The 19,620-nt window shown below is 41.2% G+C and overlaps 2 protein-coding genes and 2 non-coding genes across 6 annotated transcripts; all 4 read right to left on the bottom strand.

Annotated features, from left to right (window-relative positions):
- Positions 1–290: 290 nt before the first annotated feature.
- Positions 291–7,019, bottom strand: cidec (cell death inducing DFFA like effector c). 3 transcript variants are annotated; one of them, XM_073468542.1, is made up of 6 exons: positions 6,955–7,019; positions 4,451–4,519; positions 4,214–4,358; positions 3,344–3,493; positions 2,443–2,633; positions 291–1,629 (listed from the first exon to the last, which is right to left on the bottom strand). In XM_073468542.1, exons 2-6 carry the CDS (start codon positions 4,501–4,503, stop codon positions 1,449–1,451), a joined length of 720 nt encoding a protein of 239 aa, XP_073324643.1. In that variant the 5' UTR covers positions 4,504–4,519; positions 6,955–7,019; the 3' UTR covers positions 291–1,448. The 3 variants fall into 3 exon arrangements, with proteins under 3 accessions (XP_073324643.1, XP_073324644.1, XP_073324642.1); XM_073468543.1 differs by lacking the exon at positions 6,955–7,019 and adding an exon at positions 4,715–4,877; XM_073468541.1 differs by lacking the exon at positions 6,955–7,019 and adding an exon at positions 4,691–4,876.
- Positions 3,947–4,019, bottom strand: trnaf-gaa (transfer RNA phenylalanine (anticodon GAA)). Its single transcript has one exon. It is a non-coding gene; the product is annotated as a tRNA-Phe (tRNA).
- Positions 7,020–13,103: 6,084 nt separating the features above from the next.
- Positions 13,104–19,041, bottom strand: uqcrc1 (ubiquinol-cytochrome c reductase core protein 1). The gene is made up of 13 exons (XM_073468613.1): positions 18,951–19,041; positions 17,424–17,564; positions 17,239–17,325; positions 16,727–16,856; positions 16,269–16,467; positions 15,931–16,010; positions 15,706–15,821; positions 15,235–15,378; positions 14,356–14,516; positions 14,159–14,244; positions 13,979–14,067; positions 13,743–13,818; positions 13,104–13,647 (listed from the first exon to the last, which is right to left on the bottom strand). The coding sequence occupies exons 1-13, from the start codon at positions 19,011–19,013 to the stop codon at positions 13,583–13,585; spliced, it is 1,437 nt and encodes a 478-aa protein (XP_073324714.1). The 5' UTR covers positions 19,014–19,041; the 3' UTR covers positions 13,104–13,582.
- LOC140998914 (small nucleolar RNA SNORA26) lies at positions 14,979–15,099 on the bottom strand. The gene has a single exon (XR_012179467.1). It is a non-coding gene; the product is annotated as a small nucleolar RNA SNORA26 (small nucleolar RNA).
- Positions 19,042–19,620: the final 579 nt, after the last annotated feature.

The raw sequence follows: 19,620 nt of genomic DNA, 5'->3' as shown, positions 1-19,620 counted from the left end.
AACAGATTGGCAACAAGTGGAAACCAATCCAAATGTAGACAGTTATATGGCTACAATGTAATCCACTTGAATAGTGCCATTTAGGAATACTGTGAACAACAAATGTAGATTAAAACATGAGAGATTGTCAGCCTGCGCCTCGTGACTCATTTCAGTGCAGACAAAGAAATGGCACATGACCAGTGTTCACTTTTTATGTCGTGTTTGCATGTGGGTGTTCAACTGGAGTTCATGCATTCATATGAGATGTGATTTAACTGATGAGATGCCAATACAAAACAATAGGAAAATGTGGTCAAAACATTTATTACATTTAGACAACACCCATATCCCTCAATACATTTGCAAACAGATTAGTTTTGTGTGGAGTATTGTATTTCATGCAAACATGGAGCGAATCAAAAAATGACCTGACAATCATTTCTATTTCTTCTCGTCAATATTTTATGTAGAATCGAGTGAGCAGAAACCAGCTGAGGACACCTCAGAGTGAACCAAAGTCGTACTCTTCACCCAGTGAGTCCATACCTCAGCCATTTATCTTCTTCACCATTTATCAGACAGCCAATTTGGTTCCAATCTGTCTGCAGTTTTTTGATGCCACCTTCCAAGACAAGATGGCAAAAGTGGCACTTCTGCCGGCAGCTGAAGCCTTCATCTCTCTCTCTCTCTCTCTCTCTCTCAGTATAATGGTTTGCTTCCGTCCCCTCGCCTCCCTGCAGCTGCCTGCTCTTCCTCTGGTTTTCTAAGGCAGAGGCAGGCTGCAGCTGACAGGACAGCGCAGGCCAGGGGACAATTAAGGAAGCGTGGGAGAGACAGCTGGACCTGTTGCCAATTACACTGACTAGACCAGGAACCAACCCCCCCCCCCCCACACACACACACACGTACCTCTATATTTGTGAGGCCCCACACTGACATAATGCATTCCCCAGCTCCTTACCCTAACCTTAACAACTAAATGCCGAACTCCAACCTTTAAAAACAGTTCTTGAACCCTCTAACAGCCCTTAGAGGTTCCGTCTGAAAATGAGGTTCGCCAAAAATGTTCTTACTCCAAAGGTCTAAAACTCAAATTGGTTCTCGCAAAGATAGATTTATAATTGGCTGATATATCTAAACCCACTTCTGGACTTACTGTACGAAGACTTACAACCCTGATTCCAAAAAGGTTTGGGTGCTGGTCTTTCAGGAATCGGAAAATAAAAAAGTGATAGCTTTATTTATTTATATCATAGGAAAAAGTTACACAGTAGTGAGTAAAAGTGCTTTCTGAGGAATAACTTTTGGTGTACAAATAAAGAAATGTAACAGAGCAAGACTATAAGTGACTATGAAAAGAGACTGTCTGAAATGTCTGCACAGCAAACTGTGACATGAACAGGCAGAGACCTCCTGTTTCTTCTGTGTGTGTTTTTGCTCATCCATCGTAAGCCTGTAGTTCATCATCAATAAGATATCTTGCCCAGCAGCCTGCTCTGCAGCTGCCTGATCCTGCTCTCCTGTGGCAGAGTCAGGCTCTTCTCCGCTTGCTCCTCCTCCTCCAGCAGCTGCTCGATGTAGCAGGAGGAGCCCAGCAGGATGTGGCCCGTGGCCTGCATGGAGAAGACTGTCCATCGCAGAGCCTCCCTGGAAGCACAACGTTGAGAGAGAAAGTGAGAAGGCAAATTAAACAGACGTATAAAAACACAGAATTTGAGCAACTTGGGAAATACATATGCATGGGAATATTATGGCATGTCATTTCTTGAGTAATTGTCACAGAAAATGAAATAGACAAGCGTGACAGACCAGCGCCAGCTGACGAGAAAATGACTGACAGCAAATATTCACAACCTCAGATGATTGTTTCTCACATTAACTGCATCTCATAAAACTGACATCTTAGAAACAAACCTCTCGTGGTGAAATGTGAGTGCAAAAGCCTCATATTTGACAAGTCTGCAAATTTTTATCCTCTCCAACTGAAGCTTCGTGCCAAAGCTGAAAACCAGTAGATCTCAGCAGCGATGACATAACTCATCCCAGAATTAATCTGGGTAAAATCTAGCCTTTGTTCTTCTGCAATCTGACCATTTGAACTCTGCCACCCACATGGGTATACACAGTGAAATATGAATTTAGAAATTACATGTTGGGGGTTGTGTGCAGGCTACTGTAACTGGTATTAATATGGTTAAAAAGCAGCTGCTGTACAGTAGAAAATGATTAGTAGGTGGCCACATCACAAAAAAAATCATCCGCTTGGATTAGAAATTCATTAAATAGGCTGAATTTTCATCTCTAACTGGATTAAATTAATTTTTTGAAAAACAAACAGAGCTTCTTTTAAGTCACCAGAGCCATGTTTTGACATGAAGAAAAAACATTATGTAATAGCTCAAACACAAAAGCATAAAAATATCAGAAGCTTTTAGGTATTTGGCAGGCTCTTTCACTCACTTCAGCATATTTTTGGCAGCGTAACAGCGCAGGTCATAGGACACAGAATAAGCACCGTACAGGGTCGCTTTCACATTCAGGCAGCCGATGAAATCCTTGGGGTTGTTCTTGTAGAGATCTAAAGTCAGCTTGGCCACATCTGTTCGTTGTCGCGTCCTGCACTCGCTGAGTTGATCTCTGGAGGGGCTGTTCTGTTAGGCGACAGGAAGAGGAACATAAGTCGGGTCAAAAGGGTACGGACACATTTCACTGGTGCGATTGCAGCGAGAAAACTGGGTCAAATGGCAGCACCCAGCTCCACCAGCACACTGAAGAGGCTCAAGACTGAAGCAATGGTGACGACAATGGCAAATGACAATAAAACAAGGTCAGTGTGAGGTCACTTCAATAAACATTTAGGGTGGAAGAGGGGCTGCAAATCAGTGCATGCATCAATTTCTATGGAAATTAATTTCTTTTTGGGTGAACACAATTCAAATTTGATGATACCTCTTGGTCTGATTAATATTCAAACCCAGCCTCTGATTTGAGGGAAGGAAATGATGAAGGAAGAAACTAATCTCTGGTGTTCGCCCTGTGTTCGGGCTTTGCAAAATAACAGACATATCACTCCCCTATTCAATTTGAAGGATCAAATATTTGCTGATTAAATTTCACTCAACAGTCAGTGTATTATTCCTCATTCTACAGACTTAAGCTCCATCCATATTCATGGCTGCCGCATTAGAGAAACAGATTTCAAAGAATACATCAAAGAATCACTAGCATAACAAACGCTTAATACAAGTAGAAGATCAATATGTTCAGCATCACAGTGTGTGATTTTAAAGCAGAAGCAGCTGATCAACACTGTCACCTAGTGGTAGATTTGAAAAGGGTAAAAAAACAAAAAATAACTTACAGGATGTGGGGTCCACTTCTGGTCCTTCTCCAGGACCATGAGGACAGCATTTTCAGGCAGCGTCTGGAAGAACTCCTCTGTGTCAACTCCTGTGCCATCTTCATCCAGCACCAGGGCGCTGACACACGGTACACTCAACGAGTCACTGACCTGAGAGACCAAATACACATTACTCATTAGAAAACAATTCAGATATACATGTCAGACACACCTCAGTCTTATGAACTTTTACCAGCGTGAGCTTAAATCATGCTTGAGCCTCACAGATGGAGAAGCAATAACTCACAGGCCAGACTGTCCATGGTAATTTTAATCCTTGATACACACCAGGATGCTTCCACACTATATCTTTAGTCTTAAAGGAAAAGTTCACCCAAAAATTATAATTTAGTCATTATCTACTCACCCCCATACTAATCAAAAGTTGGGTGAAGTTATGTAGTCCACAAAATATTTCTGGAGCTTCACAGCAAAACAGCGTTTGCAGCATTCTCCTGAACAACTGAAGTAGATGAGGGCCGAATAAAAAAATTAAAAAACCTGCCTACAATTTCATTTTTTGGGTGAATTTATCCACTAATGTGTTTAAAAGTCACATATGACTGCCGAAACCCGGGATCGAACCAGGGACCTTTAGATCTTCAGTCTAACGCTCTCCCAACTGAGCTATTTCGGCCACACAGGTCAGGAGACCTCACAACCACAAACATTTCATCATCAGACAGTCTGACAAGGACCAACATTCAGAAGTATTGTTTTAATTTTTTGGTGAACTTATCCTTTAATGCCACTGTGTGATCATCATCCACCCTCAGCTACATCACATTTACTTCCTCAGCTCTTTAAAACACTTCACATCCCTTTTCTTACCTTATTTATCAGGTCTTGGAGCGTCTCTGCCATGATGCCCTTCTTTACACTGCGGTCAGCGTTCGTGACCCTGAAGGGTCTTGGCCGAGGAGCCCGAACCGACAGGAGCTGCTGGGTCACTGAGGCACTGGCTGAGGTCACACACCTGAGAAAAGATATGATAGAGTTTATAATATTATCATGTCTAATCAACTAACAGTTGATTATCACATCCACCTCACGGAACAGTGCTCTTACTTGGAGAGGGAAGACGGAGTCAAAAGGCTGAGTGACTTCATCGCGTAATCCATCTGAGAGCACCTCCACCTGCAATGAGCCAAAAGTAATATTACTCATAGTATCCAGGCCTCCATGTGAACATCTATCATAACAAAATCTAATGTGTAGGACAAACCTTTTTCTTCTTTAAACTACACTCATTTCACAATAATGTCCCGATAAAACACACCAACAAACCTAAAACCTAAATTATCTTACAGTTATAGAAAGGTGACACTTCACCCGCTGTTGTTCCGACCGTGTACGTAGAAAACCCCTTCAGTGGTTGTGTGTGTGGTTGTGTGTTCCTGAAGTGCGGCTCCTTATTCCGTTTTCACCACTGAACTTTTCTGATAACGTGCAGTCTTTTCTCTTGTTGCTTTTTCTTGCATCACTTGGTCTCTGAACTTTGTGCTAATGACTGTTGAGCCAGTTGCAAACCGTCAGCTTTATTGAGTAACTCTCTATGAACACTCCCACTGACCCTCCCTTGTGAGAGCCCCAATTACATAAACCTCAAGGGTCAGTTCACCCACTTAGCTAAAACACATTTTCTCACCCAACTCTGTTGTTATGTAGGCATGCAAATAGTTTTGGTTTGATATGTCCAAGTTTTGAGATACCAGCTTCTGTGGACAGTTTTCATCAGAACTACTTTCTACTGAAGAAATAGTCCAAATAAAAACATGCTGACTGTGTTACGTGGATTACAAAATACATCATTATTGCAAGGATTTAAAGACAGTAAATGTAATTTCTCAATGTTTTGAGCAGCACAAACTAGATTTTAATTACCTCCACTGTATTATATACATTTTTATCTGCATGGCTTAATATCAACTGGGGTATGTGAGAATGTATGTTTTGTATAATGGGGATGAATCAATCCTTTAAAGACAGGACAAAAAGATACATGAAAGGAAACCAGAAGTCAGTAGTCAGTTTAAAGTTGGCTCTTAATGGCTCTTCTGATTTCACACCAACAGACAAGAAACGGACGATAGCTGCCATGATTTCTCCCTTTTATGCAGTCAAAAAAGGAGTTGTGAAGTTAGTCATGATAAAAATAAAAAAATACAGGCATTTGGATACTGTATCATTAATTCAAAAGAGAAAAACTGGCTTTTATTGAAATATAGACCTACTAGGACTTCAACTTTTGAGACAACTTTGTAAACAAATAGTACCTTTTGTCTCCGTCAGAGGTGGAGGACAATATGTGACAGTGACATGAAGCACAATTCTTGGAAATTTCCCAAATTAGGTCATGGTTTAATGTTCACACCACACGTCATCTTACACATTGGTGTCAGCTGATGCAGACAGGGAGTGTCCAGACCTCCTTGTGTTATCACGTCATGTTTTACAACTAAAGCTACAGGTAGTCTGAGATCACCTGTGTACACTAGATACAACAGACAAAACCCAGGAGACGAAAGGGAAATGATGCGACAGAGATCTTACCTAGGTGCAATATTAAATCTGATGTTTTTAGTGTGAAAAAGTCGTCCTTCCGTGTTCCTCAAATGTTTTAAAAAGTAAGATGTCTTAATGATCGTTTCTCTGATTCTGTGGATCAGAAGTGACCTGGTGAAACCTCACTTACACTCACACCTGCTGTATAGCAAAGAGATACTGCACAGCCCCTAAACTTTAGTTAAGGTGAAATGCCAGAGAATAAAAGCTTGCACTGTTCCCTCACACTATTCATATGCCGTTGCCAGTGGCTGTATTTTACACCGTCTGTGTCTGACAGTTTACACCCAGCTGAGCAGCACATCATTTACACTCAGTAGCCTCTTAAAACAGAGGAAGCTGGAGTAAAACACACACTGCGCTGACATCATGGCTAAGAATACTGTTTGCCTACTGGACAGGCTGTAATCCTCTATTCATGTTTAATGTTGCACTACTAAAATGGCAAAGACTTTCTGTAAAAGTAGAAAAGGAAACATAAAAAGTGGGTCTGAATAAAAATGGGGGATTTTGAGAGGAGGTCTGAGGTTGTATGAGGAAATCATACGATCAACTCAATGAAGGTGAGGAAAAAAGTTTGCCTTGCTTTCCAAGGTAACAACTGTGCAGCATTCAGATAGACAGATATAATTTAATAAAATCCCTAAAGACTGTAAAAATGCTCTAGTATAATCTGTATGTGTTGATTTCAAAATAATGACTTAATGACTTTAACTTAAAAAAAGTCAATGTAAGTTAATATAGCTAACGACATTAGTGGAAAAACACGAATTGTACAAGTAGGCTATACACAGAAAATGGGTAAGACTGGTCAACTTCAGTACAAATAAAGTGAATACAATATCCACGTAGCATATTGCTAATTTAGTAGTAAGCTAATAGAAATGCACTGGTTTCAATAGTGAACCAGCTTGTTTAATGTTTTACAGAATAAACTACGTTAAAATCGCAATTACAGACAGTGTGACAAAAGTGGACCAAGGCAACAGTAAAGTATTGAGACTTACTTTTCCCCCTGTGTGTCCCTGTTGTGAAGAGCCTCCACATGAGCCTCACTGCAGCAGCAGCTGATTAACAACACCTGGAGCAGACTCACTAACGAGCCGCCGCCATCTTGACTCCTGTCTCTCTGTCTGAATACTCGCTCTGAAACAATTTGAACAACAGGCTGCTCGGTGAAGAAGTGGACATAATGGATACATATGACGATATGAAGAAAGTTTTTCGCCAAACTGTAGCTAATATTGAAGAGTTGTATTGTGCAGTCTGTGGGCGGAAGAGAAACAATGGGGACATCATGTGGACAAACGACGAAGTGCTCCAGGTTAAGACAGGTAGGAAACCCCTTCTTCTGATCTGTTTCACTGCCTTGTACATCCTCCACTCTGTAAAAGCTGTAATATCAGAGTGTAAAATACATGCTTCAGTCCTGTATTAAAAAATGTACTGAAGCTGAATAAAAGTAATGAGGTATCAGACTGTTAGCAACAAAATGTAGGCTACTTTAAGTATCCGGGAGACCAGGGGCAAATGTAGCAGATTTAATCACCAATAATACTTTCACCCTTCACACCCAAGAATATAGAGATAGTTAAAATGATTTAATATCAATTAAAAACTTATAAAAACGTCTAGTTTATGTCTACAGTGTAAGGAGACATGTTGTGCTCTGCCTGAAACGCTCTGTTTTAGCTCCTGTCTCTTTAAGGCCCCTCCTCCCAAATACCCAGCCTCCTCTGATTGGTCAGCATGCACATGCCTGACCCAGCACCACTAACAACAATGGAGCAGCTGTGCTAAATCAATTCTTACAATTCAAACCAACCTCAAGGCATAAATTATGAAAATGTGTGACTCCATGATGTAGTGTGATGTCACAAAGTCACAGAGTTAAAGGTGGGACTACTGACGAGGTGTTTCCTGTGGGAGAGAGGAGATTCTGTTGGTACGGACTTTGACCTTTTTTTTAACTTTCAAGACCTTTTACAGTCACATGAACATATATGAAACACTGAAGGAAAAGATAAAAAGACAAAAAAGCATAATAGGTCTCCTTTAAGTAGGCTACAGTGCTTGAGTAAATGCAAACCATCGGCAGTGGAAACTTCTTGGGTCCAAGTTTATTTCCTGTAATATAGCAGCTGTAGCAGAAGTCCACTTGTCAAGGCAAATCTGTGAAACTACTTTAAACCCAAACTGAAAGGGCTGAATACAGACTGTTCTCAGAGGACTGCGCTCATTACATAAAACAGAGTAGCCTCCAGTTAGATGTTTATTGTGATAACTGCCTAATGATGATGAGTGGAGTATTATCCATTTTTTATTTAAACTACAACATTTCTACTCTACACTTCCCCAGACTATACACAGCTGTAGTGTGGGGAAACAAGGCTTTACTGCTGTATTTTGAATATACAGCATGCTTTCCCATATTGTTCATTGCCAGAGATAACTGCTGTAACAGAAGGCTGAGGAAAACCATTTTGGCTACCTAAAATAGATCATTGTTACAATACTCCCGTGGCAATATGAACAACCCTGTGCTCACTGATGCCAGCCAGGGCAACAATCAAATGCTAAAGTCTGAATAATTGCTGGATAAATGTGGCTGGAGAGTTTCCTGTGATGCCCAGTAGTGACTCCACAGTGGCTGCATCATGTTATATTATAGGACTGAAGCTACCACAGCTTGAAGTGATGACATGACCGGCGTAAAACATAACAAATTCAAATGTAAATCAGATGAGCATTTATTTCACTCTGTTGCTTCACATTTCATGCTCAGTGCAGGAGCGCGGATGATTCATGCTACAGATATTAGTCTAATGGAGAGCAGATAATGCACAAGACTTAAAATAGCTGCGACTTGTTTGCCAAATGTATCAAGTATTTGTGAACAAAGGTCTAAAGAAAGGGTCTGTTCTTCTTTCAGAGGTCAATTTCCTGCCCATGTCTTTGTCCTGTTATCACATATCAGAGCGCGCTGTGGGTGACGCAGGCTCACTTGGCTAAGACCCATTCATTTGTGCTTTATGGGTTGCTGATGCTTGTAATTATACTAAGCGTGCCTGATATCAGTGCAGAGTGGAATGAATTAGACTTGAGAAAAAAAATAGGAGTATCATATTGGATTTAATTGAACAACCTTTGCTTTGAACTCAAGACTACACATACAAACACAAGAAACAGATTTGAGAACCTGATCACAGTGTGTGACCCGTGGGTGAGACAAAAGACCCGCTTCATCTTACATCATTTTACATTGTTTGCATTGTCTGTTTGTTTTACATCATTCTTTTTAATTACTTCTGTTTCAAGTCAGTCCATGGAGTGGTGTAGGTGCGGAATGAGGTATGTAATAAAATCATGTAATACAAGTATAAAAGTAAAGCAGATCTAAGCTCTAAAGGACTGCTGAACTAACACTGTTTCTAACCAAGTGCTAGTGCCACAATGTAAGAAGTTAGCTCCTCTGTGAGGTGAGATTTTGTCCATCGAGCCCCTGACAGCTCCCTGGGGCCCCGCTTCTTATTTCCTCTTGCCTATTCGTGCCATCAGTTCTGCATTGGCTGCTGCCTTGGTCCTCATGTCCTGGTTCTTGGCCAGGTCTATGAGGACACTGAGGATGCTGGTGGGAACATCGAGGGACAGGGCGAAGCGGGACCCCTGCTGGGCTCTCTTTGGCACCTGGGAAGCCGGACGTGGGGCTCGTGCTCGCCGGAGCACAGTGTGATGCTCTGATCGGAGCAATGAGTTCAACACACCACTGCGATTCAGGATGTCGACAGCCAGCATGTCCCTCTGTGTGTCTTCATCAAGTTTGGCAAGAGTGGGACTGCTCCTCTGGCTCTGGACACACCAAGGCAGCAGCAGAGCCAGGCAGAAACATACACGCACACTTTTCATGGTCAGGACTCTGTCTGCAAGGAGAGATGAAGGAGAACAGAACATTTCACAACTGTGACATTGAAGGGCTTCTCACTGTAATGGCATGATTAAGTAATATTCTTCTTTGCATTTTTTGGGACCACAAAAACCATCTGAAAACTACAAACAACTTCAGTCATAAAGTAAGACAACTGATGTAAAACAGGAGGCTTTTAGATAGGAAGTGTGCAGACTAAATTGCAACAGTAAAATGAAAAACCTTTTATTTTGCAACCAAGACCAAATTGCAAACCATGATGTCATATTAATCATCAGGAACATCCAAGTAAGATTAAGAATCAGTGGTCCATGCCAGTGCACAAATGAAAATAAATTATCTATTCTCTGTGGTAGATTTGAAACAGCTTCCAAAAAAGACATATAAAAAATATACAGTTTTCTGCAGAGAATTATACGTTTTCCAAAATTTTAGACCGCTTGTCCTATAATTAATTGCAAATTTTGTGCAAAATATCTATTAAATCATTTCATTTCATTATACATATAAACTGGGGTGAGCATGATCAAGTGTAATAATCCCAATCAATACTTACTGTGTGTCACCAATGATTGAAAAGTTGGTAACTTGACAAAAAGGCACTTCTTCCTCTGGTAAATAGCAGGGCTTTTCTAATGATCTCTTGTCTTTGACTCCCTGATATCCTGTGTTGCTCTATCTTTTGTCTCCCAGCGACTTGTGCGGCATGCAGTCGGATGCTCAACTGGACTTTTGCCTGCTCGTCCACGACTTCGTCTTCATCCACGTCGGTCTTCGCTGTGACACTGCCCCTTCCCCGCTCTGTTTATCTTTTACATCTCTACACCCCATCACCCTCCCCTCTTTTCATCTAATTTCCTTTACACTCGTAGACGTCTTTCTCTTTCTAAAAATAACACAACGGTAATCACAATAGTTTGTTCGTAATGAATTGGATGGTTGCCCCAGTCAAAGCACAACTGAAACCCACTGTCTCCTTTCAAAAGTCAAGTACCAACATGTTGTATTTAAAAAACAAAATTCACTTTTTCTTAGTGTTGAGTTCATGTGTTGTCATCAGTGCAGACTGGGTGACCTTAGTCTCCTTATAACAACAGGGCATATGATTTGTTAAAGGCCAGTGAGAAGACAAACCTGTTTTCCTTTATTTTCTTAAACATTCACATTTATTTCATAAGTTTATACATTTAACACAGAATTGCTGATAGCTTCATATCAGCTACTTTAACTGTCATGAATTTGTTGAGACAATCTCCAGTAAAGGGTGAAAGTGTGATAATACAGAGCCATGTGATACATGTATGCGTGGTATATAGCATGTTTAAAAAATAACATTTCTTATCCAATATTCAGACAAATCTCCAGGACCTAAAACAAGCAGCCTACGTCACAAACTCAAGGCAATTCAACATGAGAGAGCAGTCCCGAATTCTTTCACATTCACATGACAGTGATTTAAGTTGCATAATGGGATTTATGTGTTTTGGAATAATTAAAGTAGAATTAAAGTAAGTGCAAATTTGAAATAATTTGCTTGATTGAAGATCTAATATCAGTATGGGCTCTTTTTACTGCTGCTGTCTGATTTTGTGCAATGACAACCATCGCTACCATGTGCACGTGTCTCCTCATGAGGCATGTTGAAATGTTAGCCAGGTATGAGATGGAAAAATTTTATCACAGCACTGGACACATTGTTGCCACTTAAGGGAACATAACGTATGAGTATACGAATCTTTCTATTTACAGAGCATGGAGGAGAGGAGGGGAGTGATGGGATGTTAGAAAGGGGAGCAGTCATAGAAGAAGCTCTCTGAGAACAACAAGGATGAAGAGGCTGTCAGGCCCAGGAGGGAGGCTGAATAAGACAAAGCGTACCTCGTTTCCTGAGTCACCTCCAGTCCGGCCCATCAAGGGACTTATCCTCATCTGACTAATGATATGAATATTACAAGTACAGCCTGATGACAACAGTTGGGCCCTCGGGGGCCCTCAGGATTATGAGCTGTCTCAGTTAACCTCAGATAAACAAACATGGGTCACACAGATTTCATCCAGCAGCAAACATATGTTGTTGGCCATATACCAGTAGCATTATTGTCACAGATGCAGCATGATGCAGGACTACTCATGGATCTGAGATGATGTCATCGCTATGATTCATGATACAACATATATATCACAGCAGGTCCTGGTTTATCCGTCATGTGGCCTACTGACGTATGTTCTTGATACGAGAAACTAAATTTATTAGAGAATCTCATTACAATTACTTTGATCAGTGACATCAATCTGATTGGTTTACACACTGTTTCAATACAGTTATACTCTAGTTCTCAATAATCACGTTAGCAAATGATAGTAAGCACAGACTAACAAAGGACAAAAGCAAATACTGAGAAGACATTACTAACAGTGGCAAAATGCATGTAAGGCACCCATAAATGGCCAACAATCTAAAGCTGCACCACAAATGATAGATGACTGATAAATGTGATAAATCAAAAGACAGAACACAGGGACAATGCTCATCAATGTTATCTTGTGTTCTTGTTTCTAGAAAACCAGAATATTAGAGTAACACTGAAAGTCTAATGGCTTGCAGTCCTGGCAATAATCATACAATTAAATGTGGAGGACGCAAAATGTGTCAGTGCTTTTAAGATTCAGGGGTCTACAAACATTTTTGTGCTTACAGCTCTTATACTTCTTGTCCAAATCTATATTTAATTTTGTAATGTGACTGATTATGCATAAAAATATAAGGAATGAGGTCAGTGAGTGCAACTGAACAGAAACAAACATGAGGGTTATCCTTGTGCTTACATACTGTATTTTAGATCTTTATTTGAACTTGCACTTAAGTGTGTTGGCCTCTGTGGAGTTTGTTTGTTCTCCATGCTTACATAGGCTTCCCCCATTATCAAAAACATAAACCTTTCCAAGAGGGCAACCTGGTAGCTGCTGGATTCGATTCTGAACCACAGCCTTTACATAGTGTCCTGTCTTCAGGGTCTTCTGCTGTACTATCTCATAAAGGCACAAGACCCCAAGAAATAATAATAAAAAAACCTTTCCCTAATTAAGCAATGACAAAAATATTACAGTTTACCCATGACCCTAAAAATGGTGTGCTAAAAACTAACTAATACTAAAAGTATCTAAACTGTGTATTTAAGTCTGAAAAGTACAAAAGTAGAAATACATATGAATGACCAAACCACACTGGGCCAATGTTTAACAGTATTTTTATTTTGTCGGAATGAGAGCTTCTGTTATGTACAATAGAGGACAGAAACAAGTCTTACAGAATTTATAAATATACTTTTGCTCCTTACTGGTTGTATTCATTACAATGTGTGTCAAGTAGATGATTATTATTCAAGTCCGCCCTCTCTCCCCTCCGCTCTTAAACAGTACCAGGTGGACCTGTGTAGTACAATCAAGAGGTAACCAATGCATAACTTCAACACTCACAATGTGCAGACTTGCTGCCCCCCTCACGGCTAACTAAGAGTGACCATTGGGCAGGATAAGAGAGGGAGGCGGAGAGAGGAGAGAGGACGGATGGCGACCTGTGCCGTCAAGCCAACGTGTAGACGATCCTCCGGTGTTCGATCTCGCAGTGATGACTGGAGGAAAGCGGAGTGAGGTTGAGGACGAAGATGAGGAGCAAACATGGGACACTCGAAGCAACACAACAACTTGTCTTAAAACCTCAGCCAGTACATGGCACTGCGCATTCTGTTGTAGTCGGGTAGCTGCTCGCAGGGGCCTGATGAAGAGAGGCAGGAGGGACAGATTAGAGAAAATGATTACAGCATGGGCACTGACATTGCTGCAAACAGAATAAAACCACAAAGAACTCACCAACAGCAACCACAGCAGGACACTTGTCGTAGATATATTTGGAGCAGATGTCACGCACAACCCTGGGGGTCACAGCCTATAAGAAAAGATGTGGAGGGAAGTCAGAACACTGATCCTAAAGATAGACTGGAAGATTTTCAGCATATTTTGAAAGGCCCTGCTTTACGTAATCGAGTGTTGCCTTTTAATTGTACAAACAGTCCAGACAAGAACTCTACTTCAGAGTGTGCACTCACATCGATCCGAGCGTCCCACTCAGCCAGAGGAATACGCCGCCCGTAGTTCAGGATGTGTCTGCCGATGTCGTCACAAATTGGTGTTGTTCCTAAAAGACAAACAGGTTCGTTAACTCAGGTGTGATTTGGAGGAGTTTGTACTGTATGTGTTTGTGTAAATGTGTGAGACATGTAATGTACCATTGAGCTGTCCAACCAGGCTGGCCTTCAGAGCTTGCTTGCCTCTGGCTACATCACTCTCTGTCACTGTGGTGCACAGGTTCATCCTGATGGGAGCAGAAAGTGGAGGAATTAAGACAAAATATGTGCATTGTCCAATGATAAAACAACATACAGCTTTGGTGCTCTCTCTGTGCATCTGTCCTGTCATTACTGACCAGGCATTCTGGGACCAGTGCATCATGTCTTCAATGTAGTTCTTATCAGCCACAAAGTGAATTCCCAGCAAGCCGGTGTCGCTGTAGGAAGAGTGGAAGGCCTGGAAGCTGTGACACAGTTTCTCCTCCACTGCCAGGCGAGCCAGACGGCTGCTCAGATTCTGTAGGTGAGTGGAAGGAATTCACCAGTTCACAATCAAAAGTTATGTTATTAGTGGTACAGCAACAGTGTAAACAGGAAAATATAATCATGATGATGAAACAAGAACTGAACTTTCTTCCATAATTCAACATACAGAAGGGATAATAATAATAATAGTAATAACAACTTTAATTTATATGGCACCTTTCACAGAACCCAAGGTCACTTTACAGATAAAATAACAGTAAACACCAACAGCACATACAAAAAAACCAACACAAACAAAATGCAGATAGGGTGACACATATATATATATATATATATATATATATATATATATATATAAAAATAAGGGTCCAAAAGCCATGGTGAACAGGTGAGTTTTAAAATGTATTCTTCAAAAATAATACATTTTAGCTTTAATAAATTGAACAAACTCCATGACTAAGCCTATTTTGTAGCGACTGCTATGTAATTCAGGTCTTGTTCCTCTCAACAGATCCAGAGGCAGGGGTAAGACCCCTGACCCAGGTTTTCAGAGAGGATCATAGTTTACCCCTCAATAATGGCCACTCAAGACATCAACAACCTCAAGTGGGCAAAGCATAAAGGGGATACTGGTGAACCAATGACATGAATTGACTTTAGGAGATATTACAGTTGCCAATTTCATCCTTGTTGTCTTATATTAACTGCACAAACTAAAACATGCCTGTACTCATGTATATTTCACCAACCTTTCCACCTCCGTAGGTGAGGTCAAAGCTACCGATGATGGAGTTGGCCACCATGAGTGGCACGATGTCTGGGCTGGCAGCACTGGCCCCCTCCACAGCAATGGCTACATGTGCCAGAGGCAAACCATCATCACGCATACGGATCTGAAGAGAGGCAGGAAAGGAAGCGATCAACAAAACAATTTACAGTGACATAAAAAAAATCCCTACCCATGCTCTGTTCTCTGTCACAGGCCAGAATCACATGTAATGCATAAAAAACATCAATCTCAAATAGAAGTTTATTAACTTGAAATTAGTCTGTAACTGCTACATTATATGTGATAGATGCAAGATCACATTCAGTGTATTTATCAAATTTTGGCTTATAAGGGATTCGAAAAAACAAATGGTTTTGCAGTGGAATAAGTGATATAAAACTCACCAAAAAAAAAGAAAAATATGCCGCAAAGCATTCACAGCTCATCTCACCTCACTGCCTGTAAATCTGCAGGGTGACAGGACGGGGACGGCATCTCCCTCATACTCAAAAGACACTCCGCTGAAGTGAGTTTTGGCCAAATCAACCAGCTCCTTGTGGTTCACACCTGTGGATGAAATGCATTAGATTAACACAGAGTAATTCCAGGAAAAGTAGAAATTCACAGGTAACCAGTGTTTATCCTCAGAGTGTGTGTCTGGAGGAAGAGGATGTACCTCCAGCGGCAGCCAGCACCATGCGAGGGGCTTTGTAGTGGCTGTTGATGTAATCCACCAGGTCCTGACGGGTCAAAGTCCTGAAATAATTTAATACAATATTGATGCTAACATACACTATGGTGCAGAATTAAGTGTGTAAGAGACATAGTGAAAGAAAATTATTATAATTATATTCTGACAAAGTCAGACTGTTGGGATTTGTTTTACGGTACTTTTGAAGCCATAATTCATTACAACAAAGCAACGTTTTGACAGCAGTCAGCTTTTGACTAAAGCAATTCTGTGATTATGACTAATATTTCAGAGGATGTGTGAGAGCATGTAGTTCCACTTGCCTGGCATTGTGGGAGGGTCCCAGCACGCTGTGTCCTAGAGGTGTGCCCTGGAAGGCAGTGGCATGCAGCAGGTCCAGGCAAACTTCCTGGAGGTTACCCCCGATTTCCTCGAGCTCCCGCAGTACCACACCCCTCTGCTGCTCGATCTCTGCCTCACTCAGCGTGCAGTTTTGAACCACCTCGGACAGCAGCTCCACAGCTGGTACAACACAGAGAGAAAGATTGTTGTTCACATCTACGACAGGATACGCTCTCACTTAATGCTAGAAAACAGAGACGATCTTATTTGCTGCTCCAAACAATATAAGGCCAAGTTACTGGGATTCTGTACATGTAAATCACCATAACACCTTAACCTCACAAACATGATCTGTTTAATTTCATCCTAGTTTGTCCTAAAACAGGTTGTTGTTGTTGTTATTAAAACTAAGGAAAGCTCAGTTCACAGGTCATCTAACCTTTGGGCAAGTCTTTGGCAAGGGTCTTCATGTAGTATGCAGTGTGCTCCCTGGAGGTGTATGCACTCAGGTGAGCACCCATGGACTCCACCTGCTGCTCCAGGGCTGTCTGAGGGTGTTTCTTGGTTCCCTGGGGGGTGAGAAGAAAAGGGATTGTGTGTTACTGTATTGTATTACTGTGTAATAGCATTGTTTTTCTAATAGGTAGATATAAAAGTTCCATGAGAGACCTAAAGGCACCCTGTGGAGTTTTTGACCTCTACTACTGTAGCACTGGGGAGCAGTGCGTCCTTCTTTTGTTTTTCCATGCATGTTAACAATGCACATTTCAAACTTTTAAAAATTCAGCTTGTACAATGACAAAAGTTATGCATTTAAAATGTTTGTTAGGTTTCAAGGATGCACGCAATGTGTCAAAAGTGAGTAACACTGAATCTATTATTACTATTCAATTTGTTTATAGGAAAACACCTCCGGGTATCTTCATTGTCATGAAGTCTGCTAAAGTCTACCTTGAAAGCCAAGTGCTCCAGGAAGAAGCCTGCTCCATTGTTTTTCTCACTCTCATAGCGACTGCCAGTACTGATCCACAGTCCAACCTATGATAGGGAAGAGAGATGCAAAGAATGTGTAAACTGGCGCTATAACAACCTCCCGCATGGTTGTAAATAGACCCCCTTTATTACTGGATTCTTACAGTGCATGTGGCATGTCCAGTCTCCTCAGATGCAACCCTCAAACCATTGTCCAAGGCAGTGAGGCGAGTTTCAGGGGCTCCCACCAGGCTCTGGGCATAGCTGACTGAGGCCTGTCCACGCCTCAGAGACAGCAGGATGGGCTAGAGGGCCGAGACACAAGGAGTCTTTTTAATATCCAGTACATTTAATATTCTGTAACAGGAATTTGAAAGTATTCTGTCATTAGCTCTAGCTTGCTAGCTGGTCCAGCTGCTTGTTATTATTCTTGCCAAGCAAAAGAGGTTATGTCAAAGGTCCGATCTGGTCTGTCCGATAGTTATCTTGTTGTACCAAAAAGTACAAAACAGAGCATTTTTTATGCTCCCCCCCTTTTGTACTGCACGTAATCTGGCACATGTATGCCATGATTGATTACTTTTTAATGGTTGTGATGCACATTCAAAATTTCGACACATTTTCTATTGTAAAAATAACATCATTCACCCTGAGCGCAGTATTTGGGTAAAAGGACTCTTATGGGGTGTGTAGATTGTGCGTAGATCCACTGTGTGTAGATCTTAATCAGACTGTATTAAACACTTCAAGCTGACTTGTGTTAATAACATGCAAAGCATAAGTGGAATTTTTGGGTTTAGGTCTACGTCTTAACTTGACACCACTGCCACCACCTGCTATCAGTCAATGGAAGTACTAAAAATAGACCAGTAGATAATGTCATTAGACATCAGTTCTATTGGATGTACACATGTGAAACTGTCTAATTCAAGACATACGTCACAATTCACTGCGAGGTTATGGGACGTTATTCTGGAGCAATTTTAAATCTCAGAGTATTTTCAATATTTTGATTCGTAGCTCTTTCTGAAAACAAGATGACAATCACCGTTTAGTAGAAAATGAATAAAAGGAGACGCTGTGCAATAATTCAGGACTATTCCAAAATCTGGAAACACAGCTACGGCTCGTGTAAAGGTGGACGTTGCTCAGCCATGTTTTACACATAATCTGACATCAGTATCGCTAAGCAGTTTTCACGTCATTGTTCGTGATGGTGTATAAGTACCTATTCCACAATCAAACGTTTTGACAATCACCAAGTACAGGATTGACAGCATCTGTCTTGACAAAGTCACCGTGCTAACGCTGCTAGCACGAAAGCTTAGCCGCGGTATGAGGGCAACTGAGGACAAGTGTCAAACATCACAGCTGCTGACCTTGTGTATGACCAAGGACGACTGAAACGATCACCAGCTGGTCTTAGTAACGCGTATATAGAAGTGGACCTTACACATCAAGTTGTTGTGACAAGATGTACTTCCTTATTTGACAAGTGACCTTGCTTTCGCTGGTAGCTAATCGGTTAGCTAACCCATTCCCCACGTAAAGCCCAGTTAGCAATTTAGCAAGTAGGCTATCTTCTTCGATTACCCCCGTCGTTACGCTAGAACAAGGGCAGTAAGGCTAACCTGCTAAGATATATTATTTCTTAGAACGCATTTTTGCTTACCCTTTAAATATGTACTTACACTGCGGTTTTTGGCGAGGGCTCGACCCACAGTGCTCCCGACTCGGCACACGGACGCCGCCATTTTTCTCAGTACGGTTACGAAAGGGAGGAGTCTCGGCTGGGCTCGTGAAGCGCTTCTTCTTCGTCGCCATTGAACATGAGTGTTGACTCTTCAACTGGGTATGATCGCCACCTACTGTCCATTTTGTGTTGTTGATGGAGAGGTCTGAAGGTGACAGTCTTTGCATTCTCACTCTGTGCTAGTTTTTGTTGAACACTTTACTGCCATAATAGTAATATCTTGCATTCCGTGTCTAATAAACCTTCCCTCGTCACATCTTAATTTGTGAGGGCATATCATAATAAGACCGAAAGACAAAGCATAATATTTACTATTTCCCTTTTTCTCTTAGCTCAAGTCATCCAGTATCTCAGGTGCCTTAAGCAACTTGCTGTAGTAAAGGGTTGATCAATCCAATGACAACAAAAAAATACTGTCTCACTTACCCTCGATGGTATCAAGCCATGTAGTTCCCCTTTTTGCCTAGATTTTTGACTCAACAGTGCAATGAATAGCATTTTGCTTCTCATGCTCACAGCACTGGAAATGGCATTTAAGAAATTCAACAGCAACATTCCTGAAACAGCCTCCCTGTTACTCTGGATAATCCACATGTAAACATGTAACA

This window comes from Pagrus major, chromosome 6, assembly GCF_040436345.1.
Source record: "Pagrus major chromosome 6, Pma_NU_1.0".
Lineage (NCBI taxonomy): Eukaryota > Metazoa > Chordata > Actinopteri > Spariformes > Sparidae > Pagrus > Pagrus major.
This window is presented reverse-complemented; position numbering and strand designations above follow the sequence as displayed.

Bases quoted from the DNA above. Each gene is read 5' to 3' on its own strand.
- cidec (XM_073468542.1), bottom strand. From the start codon at position 4,503: ATGGATTACGCGATGAAGTCACTCAGCCTTTTGACTCCGTCTTCCCTC. The intron at 3,494-4,213 runs GTAAGAAAAGGG...TTGGTCTCTCAG, and splicing joins TCCAAGACCTGATAAATAAG to GTCAGTGACTCGTTGAGTGT. The intron at 1,630-2,442 runs GTGAGTGAAAGA...TTGTGCTTCCAG, and splicing joins GCTGCCAAAAATATGCTGAA to GGAGGCTCTGCGATGGACAG.
- uqcrc1 (XM_073468613.1), bottom strand. From the start codon at position 19,013: ATGGCGGCGTCCGTGTGCCGAGTCGGGAGCACTGTGGGTCGAGCCCTC. The intron at 17,326-17,423 runs GTAAGAATCCAG...TCCCTATCATAG, and splicing joins CTGGACATGCCACATGCACT to GTTGGACTGTGGATCAGTAC. The intron at 14,245-14,355 runs GTCAGTAATGAC...TGCTCCCATCAG, and splicing joins CACTGGTCCCAGAATGCCTG to GATGAACCTGTGCACCACAG.